The following is a 12,448-nucleotide window of genomic DNA, read 5'->3' on the forward strand; positions in this document are numbered from 1 at the left end:
TACCCAATAACTTAAATGATCTCTTCTGGAAAGATACGTATATAGACACGACGGACAACTTTCTGGAACATTCTGAAGCTTTATCTACGATATTTAAGAAGCCATGTTAAAAAAATTAAGGCGCTATTCACAAACAACGGTCTATAACTTCGAGTCAACTTAATTTAGAGAATTTTGGTCTTCAGTAAAGATATTCACAAAAACAAGTTCTTTAACACTTCTGAAGACTGCATCTTGTTTTTCATAGATGTAATAAATATTTCATTTCAAGAGAGATTAATCACTATAATTATATCAACAGAATGAAGGCCTTGGACCATCATAAAACATCCTGGAAGACATCATTGCTGTACGCTTTACCATTTTCACCTGAATAATTTTTCGCCCATTTTTGGCGAAAAAAAACAATTCGAGCATAAAGAGCACAATATCACAAACTAAGTTGGTTTCTTGTGTTTCGGTATCATCTCATCAGTAACTAGCACAATTTTTTAGCCAAGTTAGACGATGTATATATTTTCTCTTTATTGGTACTTGAGCTTTGTCCGCATGTTCTAATGGTTGATTTCTCCACCTTCGCCTAACTTTTAAACCAAGCTCAACGTTCCGGTAAACCTGGTTTAAAAATTAGGCGGGGGTGAAGCCGTCAACCATTAGGACATGTAAACAAAAGTCATGTTATATTATTTCGATTCCACTAGTTCTCATCAGCTTAAAAATGAACTCCTTTTCTTGCGGGACACCACGCTTGTCTACTGGTTTGCTCAGAAACACAATTAGTGCCTCCGTTTTTTTTGGAGCTAGCGTCAATCCGACGCTAGCTTAGTTGTGTTACTAAGTTAGTGTCGGATTCTGATGAGACGAGTTCTAAATACAAATTCCATAAATAACTCTCCTGTTTCTTTTTTTCCGTAAACCAAAATTGCAACGCTTTCTATGCAGAACTCCATCTTTTATTAGTTTATACTTTTTTTTTGCGAAGGCTCTTGCACCTGTCTTGCGCAAATCACGGTCGATAGGCTAACTCTTATCAGCACTGAGTTGATTTATTTTTTGTGATCCATCTATTATTCAAATTTCTCCTACAATCAGTTAGCTTGTCCAACATTTTATTCTTCTATACAGAATCAGTCAAACGAGCAGAAATCGATGGAGGAGGTTCCGATGTGCTTTAAATTCAATTTGTCAACCTATTAGGCAAAGTCCTTTCACCTTTTCGCTGAATTATCAATACACTGACAAACTGATTCCTCAATGTAATTTAGGGATCTATACCAGCACCTATGGGAACTGGTATTGAGTGGGTTCTACGTGGTTCATCGGAGCTGGCGCACCATATTCGACTAATTTAGTCCGGGCCACCCATCAGCAACGTGCAGTGTGTTCCAACAATATCATGTTCGTTCAAACTTTCCCATCCTGATAGATAAACGCAAATTTTCGCATCAACAGGAGAAGGATGCATGTGCTTGCCTCTCACCACCGCACTTACTTGCTATTGGCCCCTTTCCAGCCAAAGTCCTTTCATGGGCATGGCAGCAGAAAAGTGAAACTAAAAGTTGGTGGCTTTTTCAGCTGTATGAAGAAGGGAACGCGCAGTGAAAACCCATGGCAAATTACCCTATTTGTGCAGCACGGCCAACCTTCGAAGGTGTAATTTTCACATTTCGTCTACTCATCCAGAGCTGCACCTTATCCTGTCACAAGGTGTAAATTTTTAGGATAGAGTAGTTGAGAGTTGGGGGAGGGGGGTGAAGATAGTTTATTTTCTTTTTTTGTTCAACATCAACGCTCGGTCGAATGGGCGGTTGGTGAGTGATGACACCGTCTGGGAGTTGTTGTAATGAAGTAGGCGTGGTTCACCTCTGACCTGCAGTTCGTCTACTATCAAGGATGAATTATGACGTAATCTATTCCCGTTTTTATTCTCAGTATGAATGAGACGTTTAATTGACTGAACTTCACTTGTAACGTTAAATGAAATGTACTGTTCACTAATTCGATTTTTTCTTCATTTATTCTTCTTACAGAGATCTCGGTGCGGTCTAATCTATCAGCATGGTTGCAGCGGCTGTGCGTGAGCTGTCTCGATCGGGAGCAGAGTGTGAACAGCGAGTTTGGTCGCTGCGTGCTGGAGAAGGTGCTCAGTATCACGATTCGTTACCTCACAGATGAATCAGGAGTGAGTACCGTACGTTGAAAGCACATAATAGAAACACAGATACATTCCTTTGTTCTGAGCGCATGTGGTGCCAGTATTGTTTAGTTTACAGTATTTCTGACTTTAATTAATTATGTCTCTACACCCAAAACAAAACGTTCAAATTGCAAACAATTTTTGAGACATTACAAATTTTGTGCTTGAACTTTTAATATTAAAATGCATCTTTTTCGGGAAAAATGCACCTTGAATTTTAAATATTTCATTTTTGGCCTCACTGCTCTTAAAAACTAGTATATTTCTGTTTAATAATTTTCTTGAGAAAGCATTTCGCAGGTTTTTTTTCAACCAGTTAATAACGTATATTCCTTGTTTGGATGTGAGTCTTTGTTTTTTCCTTTCTTAAGGATTTTTATGAACGTGTCCACTGGCAAACAGACAGAGAAAGAATGACCGGAACGGTGAGAATGAAGAAACGGTAAAAATTCACCTTTATTGGAAACACTGAGAAAAGATATGTCCTCAAGCAGGAATCGAACCTGCGATCTCCCAGTCTCAGTTGGGTGTGTTAATCACTCCGCCATCGAGGAACTGTGATGATGCCATCACATGTTCCCAACAGTTTTTGTGATCACCGCCGCAGCCTCCAATACCTCCCAATTGACCCATCGACCCCCAATGTCTCCTATAAGCAGATCGTCACCTCTCCCTCTCACCGATCGGGCTCTCTCGTTATCTATTTTTATGTCCGCTCTGGACTGCGCTCAAGGCTTGAGACATTTATTATCACTGTTTGCCCCTTTTCCCAACTCAGTCGCCGCCAGACATTTGGCAGTGCACGGAGCTATGGAGGGGCATGTTGATGTCTGCCCTCAAAGCCTGTCAGCAGAAGCTAACGACAAATCCAGCCGTTGATGGAATTTTATATATTTATTGTTTGGACAAGAGTCTTTGTTTTTTCTTTTCTTAAGAATTTTTATAAATGTGTCCACTGGAAAACAGACAGAAACAATTAATCTAGTCTAGTCTAGTCTACACATACACAGCCAATACATGTAGGGATCCTGGAAAATTGCAGACGTTCGTCCACAATTTTTCTTGTCATTATTATTTTTTGTGGCACATATTGAATATGACACAAGCATTAAAGCGGCCAGGCCAACTATACAGCGAACAAAATAGTGATGGTTCAAAATTATACGGCAATCAAATTATTCATTCAATAAATAATTTAATCATTTATTTTGAATCTTGAATAAGGAAGAAACGTGGATAACCGTACACAACCGTTTCAATTTGATGGGGGTTTGATAAATCGTTGGGAGTGACTTTGCTAAGAGGGTTAATGTCACTCCTTTGGTTCTAGGTTCCTGGGATGGGACAGAAGTATTTAGCCTGGCTAGGGTTATAGCGCCCTTACCCGCTCTCTCAAACAATAGAGAAAATTGGCGAAATCGGTTAATTAGTAGTAATATAAACAAAAAAATTAAAGGGTTGTGTACAGGACACGACCACGGTGACATTAAAAATGTAGCTTTTTTCAAGAGCGTGCAAATGAATTTTATCTATCACACATATCGACTCAAGTTCTTGCTCACTCGCCTGATTTTTATGTTACAATTTGCTATATACCCTCCCCATTAAAACATAATTAATTGAAGGTCATTTAACGGTAATCTATTAATTAATCAAGTATCTCACTAGGTGATTGGCATTATTTGGCTGATCCATGTAGTAAAAATAGGCTGGTCTGTCCAGAAAATATATTCAAAAGAAAAGTTCCATATTGAGAACTGTGACGAGGAAGCCTACGCCCGCCAACGGAAATATACAGATTCTCCATGAAATATTAAATTTCATTTTCCATTGAAATTTTCAATAATGTACTAATAAACTTAAGTAAACAATCTTAAGTTTAAGTATTTCTTGATCGATTAGTGGTGGAAAAAATGAAATTATTTGATAAATTACATTGTTATGCAACGTTCGCACTACCAGTTGAAACGGGTTTTATGCAATCTTGGTGACATTTTCTCTTGTTGCTAATTATTGAAACGTGTTATAACTCTGTAGTGCAAACATTGTATTATTAAACCAATTCTGCAGCGTTTTATGTTATATAGGTGTATTATGTGGTAATAGGACTGACATAATTATATCTTCAGTACAGCGGTTTGTTTTGTAATTTATTTTAAAATTTAAATTAGTATACCCAACCGTTCTATTTGTTGTATACTTTAAAACGCAATTAGAACTGTATTTTAAATACATAGGGCAAGATAGATACTCTTACTGGATAAACTGGGAAAATAATTTTAAGTCCAGTAACGATTAAGACATGGCTTGAATTTGAATCGAAAAAGAACACCCGCTTAAACTGCTGCTGGGACGGTAAGTTCTGTTTTAAAATTTTCCGTTGTGTGCAGTACGAAACAAAAGTGTTTGAAATTAGAAAACAAAAAGTTCTGCTGGGAATGTGATTGTTTCCGATGCAATTACACTCAGGTTTTTCACGCAGGGGATACAGGCCGTGTAAATGAAAACCGCACAAATTTCAAAAAAACGCGTAAATGAAAACCGCGTAAATTTCACAATTCGCGTAAAAAATAACGCGTAAAAAAACCTGAGTGTACTCTCCTATATAAAATACTACGCTGTTGAACAGTGCAATAACTACAGAAGCACGTTGTCAGATGCCTTACTGATAAAAAACATATAACCGAAATATGAAACATGAAAACCAATAGGCTCTTTACCTTACGCAGCTACAAAGCGCCGTAAACATGGATTAACAAGTTACAACGCACACGCATGCATAAAAATAAATATATTTTATTCAAACGCAACACTCTTAAGCAGCACACACCGTATTGAATTAAATCCAAACCACCCCACCCACCCACTTTGCAAATAATTCTGTTACACCGTGTTGGTACCCGAAAAATCCGCACACGGCCACCGCTGCCGAAAATGCATAGCGTCTACCGCTTATTGTAGTACCCAGACGCTGCAGCCATGATCTTACCCGTTCGACATAAGAACAAAAACTGATTCAAACGTGTACGCGTCACCTCTATTTATAAACTAACCGTATATGGTTTAGTCACTTAGGTGCGAGCGTGTGCAAATGCCAACGTTGCCGAAAATCGATAGCGCTTATTGCATCACCCGGAGACGATGTTGCTCGTATGGGATATTAGCAACAACTGATTTAAACGGACATGCGTCGCTTCTATTTATGACTTTTCGTGTTTGATTGAGCGACTAAGGTAACCCACTGGTGACGGCTGTGTCTGAGAAATCTTTCTCACGAATGGTAATTTTCCCGTTTTTCGTGAACTTTTTAATTTTACCAATTTTTAAAAGTCTACTTTTATTGGGGAGATATTAAATTATTACCAATATTTAAGTTAAGTGTTTCTGAATCGGTTGGTGTATGAATGATTAAAATCCATCTAGTAATATCGGTGTTATAAGCGTGCAAACCTTACATAGTTTCGTTACATGGGAGATAGTTTAGATTTTAGAATGACACCTAGCCCCAGATAGTGGAGTAAGACATTTTTAATGTCAAAAACGCATAAAAATACAAACCAACAGATAACTCACCTTCGACAAAAATCCATACAGGACTTCTATGTCCTAATAGGCAGTACAGGATCATGAAAACAGAAACCTTCCGCGTTCGTTGAGCGTTGACGGAAAACACAAATAACTGTACCGTATATTTCCAATATGACAAAAGCTGAATGTTTGAAAAAACAAGATGCTTTCCAAAAGCTACAGCCCACGTACATCCAACCCTATGCTGATTAAAAGAACCCTTTTTTATATTATTTTCTATTTGATTATATTGTTTTGTTTGCATTACATTTCTAATTTAGTATATTGGTGTTCAGCCACAAGTGGTGACTTTTCATCGCTATTGTTTACATGATTCAGTTAATTATTATTAAGTTATAATGTACTTTTGCAGTTAAGTATTTTTTTTCAGTAGGATGTTTTAAACCTACTTGTCTTCTGAATAAGTTGCTAAACAAATCTTATAAACTAACTTATAAACTATATAGAGAGCTATTCGTTGCAATTGAAGTTGCTTATAATTCTGTTCGTCATAATTTCTAATGTTTCTATGTTTGCAAGTCTGTGCAACTCATTTGTGCTAAACCAGGGAGGACGCTTCAAAATCATTTTCAGAATTTTATTCTGAATTCTTTGAAGCGTTTTCTTCCTAGTAGCACAACAACTTGCCCAGATTGGAACTGCATATAGCATTGCCGGTCTAAATATTTGTTCATAAATTAATAGTTTGTTCTTTAGGCAGAGTCTAGAATTCCTATTTATAAGAGGGTATAAACATTTTATATATTTGTTGCATTTTGTATGGATTCCTTCAATGTGATCCTTAAAAGTGAGTTTTTTTTATCGTAAATCAAACCCAAGTATTTAACTTGATCTGTCCACGTTAAATTCAAACCATTAAATTTAATAATATGGTTATTATTTGGTTTAAGAGAAGAAGCTCTTGGCTTATGCGGAAACACAATCAATTGTGTTTTTGCCGCATTAGTGGAAATTTTCCATTTTTTCAGGTAATCATTGAAAATATTCAAGCTTCGTTGCAGTCGACTGCAGATAATACGAAGACTTCTCCCAGTGGTTGAGATGCTAGTATCATCACAGAAAAGTGACTTTTTACAGCCTTTAGGTAGATTTGGAAGATGGTAAAAATATTGTATAGTATTGGTGCGACGCTTGATCCTTGAGGGACGCCTGCTTTAACGGGTAGCTTATTAGATTTACAATTCAGATAAGAAACCTGTAGGGTACGGTTAGTAAGATAATTTTTAATTATCTTTATTATGTAAATTGGAAAATTGAAATCATTTTGGCAATTAAACCTTTGTGCCAAACACTGTCGAAAACTTTTTCTAGAAGAGCAACTCCAGTGGAATAGCCCTCTGAGATATTTGCCTTTATCATGTTAGTTACTCTCACAAGTTGATGAATAGTTGAATGTCCAATACGAAATCCAAACTGCTCAGGAAGAAAAATAGAATTATCATTGATATGTGGCATCATTCTAGTTAGGATGATTTTTTCAAATAATTTACTAATAGAAGAGAGTAAGCTAATTGGTCGATAGCTAGACGCTTCTGCTGGGTTTTTATCTGGCTTCAAAATAGGAATAATCTTGACATTTTTCCTTCTTTCAGGGAAGTATGTTAATTCAAAACATTTGTTGAATATTTTGACCAAGTATCTCATGGTGATTTCGGGAAGCTTTCATATTTTTTAACTTTTTCATGATGGATTTGATCTCATCATAGTTTGTTTCAACAATATCGTCTAGAGACAATATTTGATTTGAAATGTTTTCATATTTTTGTAAGACTTCGGTTTCAATAGGACTCACAACGTTGAGATTAAAATTATGGACGCTTTCAAACTGCTGAGCAAGTTTTTGAGCTTTTTCTTCGTTTGTAAGAAGTATGTGGTCACCTTCCTTCAAAGCTGGAATTGGTTTCTGAGGTTTCTTAAGAACCTTAGAAAGTTTCCAGAAAGGTTTAGAATTTGGCTTGATTTGTTCAACCTCTTTCGCGAAATTATCATTTCTTCAGAGTGTGAATCTATGCTTATTTTCTTTTTGTAGATCCTGATAGATACATTTCATAGCAGGATCACAAGAACGTTGATATTGACGTCTTCGAACATTCTTCAAGCGAATCAGAAGTTGAAGATCGTCGTCAATAATAGGAGTATTAAAGTTTTCTGTGTTGTTGGTACTGATAAATTTCTAGCATCAACTATACTGCCCATGATCGCATATCAGTCCCATAAAGATAGGAAATCCCATAGAAAACGGGACAACTATGCGATCATGGGCAGTATAGATATACTTAAATTTTTGTAATGCCGTATCAATGTCAGCATTATTTTGTAAATCAAGGTCATGATGAAAATTATTCTCAATATAAGTTTTGTACCTTTCCCAATTCGCTTTGTGATAATTGAACACTGAGCTAATGGGATTGGAAACAGCTTCTTGAGAAATTGAAAAAAGTTACTTGAAGATGATCAGAATCAAAGTCAGCAGCTTATTTGTTTATTTTGTTTAATACATCAACAGGCATATCAAAGCCCCAATGATGTTAGCCTAAATACTAATCTTATTTCTAATACTCAAGTCGCACATAAAAACAATAATCATACAATAATTACAAACAAAGAATAAAAAGGTCAAGTGTTGTTAACGAAATGATTAAACAATCTGGAGAAACGTACACGCAGAGTATGTCGAGAAACGTTGAAATCAAATGCTGAAGCTACCTGGTTGAAAATTCGTTGCAGACCAGTGATGGCTCCATACATACTATAATTTGTGCGTCGAAATGGCAACCGGAACATATTGTTGTTACGTAGTGCTCGAGGTGCGACGTTTATGTTGATTTGTTCCAAAATAGCTGGGGCATCTATACGGCCTTGCAGAGTGTCAGCGATGAACAAAGCTCTTGCGGTATTCCTTCGAACATGTAGGGGCTCTAGTTGAATCAGCTGACATCGGTTTTCATAGCTAGGTAGTCGGACAGGATCTCTCCACGGCAATCTACGGAGCGCGAAACGTAAAAAGCGTCGCTGCACACTTTCAATTCTTTCAACGCCATTATTATAGTTCGGGTTCCACACTTCAGGGCAATATTCTAGAATTGATCGGGATAAAGAGCAGTACAGCGATTTGAGACAATAAACATCCGTAAAGTTTTTGGCTATCCTGAATATGCATCCCAGTGCTCGAGACGCTTTACCTACTGCATAGGATACGTGTTGTTTAAACGTAAGTTGAGAATCCAGAATTACTCCCAGATCCTTCACGTGACTGACACGTTCGATTTCTGTCTCTAGTAGACGGTAGTTAAAATAAATCGAATCCTTCTTCCGTGAAAAAGATATTACCGAGCACTTCTTCGGGTTTACATACATGCGGTTCGTATTGCACCAATCAGCAAGGACTTGAAGCTGCTGTTGGAGAACTCTGCAATCTTCAATTGAGCGAATTAGGCGAAAAATCTTGAGGTCATCTGCGAACGATAATCGTGGAGTCTTCAAAATTAGATGTACATCATTGAAGTATATCAGAAACATCAACGGTCCCAAGTGGCTTCCTTGAGGTATTCCAGATGTAGAAGAGAATGCAGGGGCCTGGCATTCTCCTATGACAACCGTTATCTCTCAGTCAGTGAGGTAGGATCGAAACCATTGCAAAATACTACCATTAATTCCAAATCTCTCCATTTTTGCTATTGAGATATCGTGGTTTATCTTGTCAAAAGCGGCAGATAAGTCGGTGTAAACAACGTCGGTTTGAGCGCGATGTTCCATACTCTCTGTTATGAAGGATGTTAAACATAATAGGTTAGATGCAGTTGACCGCCCAGACGTGAAGCCGTGTTGATCGTCACTTAGGTACTGCTTACAGTGAGCCTGAAGAGGTTCCATAATCACAAGCTCGAACAACTTCGAGACAGCACTCAATGAAGTTATTCCACGGTAGTTATTGACGTCTCGCTTATTTCCCTTTTTATGTACTGGGAACATGTTCGCTGATTTCCAGCAAGATGGAAAAATACCTCTGTCAATAGATGTTCGAAAGATGTGAAGAAGCGGGTTAACCAAAACTTCAATGTGCCTTATCAGAAAAGCGGAGGGGAACCCGTCGGGTCCCGGATTGAAGGATGACTTAAGTCGAGAGGAAGCTCTGGTAATCATCGTTGCGTTGACATCGATAGCACTCAGAGTTTGACCCACAAGTGAAGCTCTGCTAGCAGCGAGTTCGATTTGCTCAATAGTTAATTCCTCATCTGTGAACACGTTCGCGAATTTTTCCGAGAAAAGTGCACATATATCTCGTGATGTGGAAGCTGTGTTACCATTGAAAGTCATAGACGACGGCAGTCCAGATTCCTTGCGCTGTTCGTTTACATATTTCCAGAAACGTTTAGGATGCGACTTGAGATTACGCTGAATATTTTGCTGATATCGATAGAAACAGTTTTGACTGGCTCGTTTGTACGCATGGTTGAGACTGACGTAATAGTCTCTGAGTGACATTGTACGATACTTGGTAAACCTCCGCAGGGCAGCTCTCTTAATAGACTTCAACCGTCGCAATGTACTCGTTTGCCATGGAGGGCCGGTTTGTCGATGGTGAACTTTCTTCGGAACGTACCTGTCAATAACGTACGCCAGAACGTTGGAAAAGGTTTGGACTGCGGATTCGACATCCTCGAGGTCCAAAATATTTTCCCAATCGATGGTGGAAAAAAGGTCTGCGATACTGCGATGGTCGGCTTTACGGAAATCGTAGGTGACAGAACGTGGTGCAATATCGAAATCATGCACCACAGTGGCATCAATCGTAGCGATCAATGGAGGATGATGCATCACTAGAGGAGAGGGCGCCATCACTATTGATGTGGCGGAAACCTGATCGCTGGCAAAACAAAGATCGAGATGGCGGCTATTTTCATTGGCAATAGAATTGATTTGTAGTAACGTGGCTGAGCTATAGCTGTCAAGTAGCCTCACTGCAGCTGGGTGGAGTACGGAATGGTCCGAATCCGGATAAAGGAATCCGTTGCGGGAAGACTTCCATGAAATGCTAGGAAGATTAAAATCTCCTAGTACCATGATCTCATCAACTGCGTTCGCGTCTTCGAGGATAGTAAAAAGTGAGCTGCAGTGTGCTTCAACATATTCGATATCACGAGCGCGGTCGGGTGGAACATACAACGCACACAAGTATAACTTACGGTCGCCAAGCTCGATAATCGTCCAAACCTGCTCTAGACAAGCCCAAGAAATATTCTCGACAGTTTTTGCCTTCAAACTGGTATTAACCGCTACTAATACGCCGCCTCCGGTGGATTTTCGGCTATTGCTAGGGCTCCGGTCGCAACGAAACACTTCGTATCCAGTACCGAACACCAGACTGGAAAGCGTGTCATCGTTCAACCACGTTTCGACGAAGACAATGATGTCAAAATTCTTATCGGATATTGCAAGGCGGTATTGCTCGACGATTGAGTTGATACCACCAACATTTTGGTAGTATAACAGCAGCTTATCCCGTCGTTGACCAAGGCTGAAAATCGAAGAGCTTTGAGGCAAGGAAGAGCTCACAGATGCATTGTACTTGCCTGAGGTAGGTTTACGGAAGACCCCTCGTCCCAACTCCACCACAGGACCGGGACGGCTGCTGGTCGCTGGCAGGAAAGGCTCGACTGTGATGGGGGGGACTAAGGGCTTCCTTACGACTGGCGGCAAGTGTGCGTCCCGATGACCGAAGAGACGAGAGGACGTGGGATGTATGCAACAAAGCTGGACTAGGTACCTCACGTAAACAGCAGCGGTTCGCTGGCAGGAGGAGCGGCATCTGGTGCTTATACGACGCAATTAACGGAGAACTGGAATCGGTGAACATTTCAGCGCTTGAATTATTCTGAATGGATGGGTACTTGCCGCAGTAGGAAGTTTGGAAGACCCTTTCTCCACTCCCGCACACAGGACCGGGACGACTGGTGAACGTTGGCTGCAGTAGCTGGACTGTGGCGGGGGGATCGAGGGCTTCCATAATACAAGCTGCGGTGCATCCCGGTATCCCATTAACGAAATCTATCCTGCTTTGGCTGGTCGAAATTGAATTCACGAACGAATACTCCAGTGGGCCAAGTGGACGCTTTGAGTGCAGTATCCTTCAGCTCTCTCGGAAGCTCAACTCGGAACGAGACGAAATTGAGTTTTGTGAGATCCGTGTCTTTTTTTACCAACAAAATTGCTTTGGGTGTGTCGCTTATACCGAGGCATTCTTGGGTCATAGCAACAATCTCCTCCACTGTATGGCTCGGGTCGAGGCGACTCAGATAGACCCAGAACTGATCGCGTTCATCAGAAACTGTTCTGATTTCTCGCTGAATGGCTCTAGTACCACATACACCGGCTGCAGTGGCGCGAATTTTTGCATCATTCTCACGACTTCGTTTTGGAGTGGGCAGGTCCCCCGGAAGTCGCTTCACAAACAGCCCCCTTTGATTTAAAGAGCCAGAATTAGCCGGAAAGTGAGTCTCAATGCGGCTCGAGAGATTTGAGACGACCGCGTTTAGATTGTCTACTGCCTCACATAACTTGTTTGTGTCCACGATAGGAGCAGCGGAATCGGGTTGCTGCACCCATGTGTTGAAACAGCAAACACAATCGTCACACAGCCAGTACAGATTCTTATTGAAGCTA

At 39.7% G+C, this 12,448-nt stretch overlaps 1 protein-coding gene across 5 annotated transcripts in view; it reads left to right on the forward strand.

The window, feature by feature from the left end:
* LOC131691270 (serine/threonine-protein phosphatase 4 regulatory subunit 1-like) overlaps positions 1–12,448 on the forward strand; it is a 697,782-nt gene that overhangs the window by 647,717 nt on the left and 37,617 nt on the right. For 4 of the 5 annotated variants that reach the window (XM_058977546.1, XM_058977544.1, XM_058977545.1 and 1 more), the window contains one exon: positions 2,031–2,191. In XM_058977546.1, coding sequence (XP_058833529.1) covers positions 2,031–2,191 — 161 coding nt within the window. The remainder of the gene's footprint in view (positions 1–2,030; positions 2,192–12,448) is intronic. The other variant, XM_058977543.1, reaches the window with a different exon arrangement.

This window comes from Topomyia yanbarensis, chromosome 3, assembly GCF_030247195.1.
Source record: "Topomyia yanbarensis strain Yona2022 chromosome 3, ASM3024719v1, whole genome shotgun sequence".
Lineage (NCBI taxonomy): Eukaryota > Metazoa > Arthropoda > Insecta > Diptera > Culicidae > Topomyia > Topomyia yanbarensis.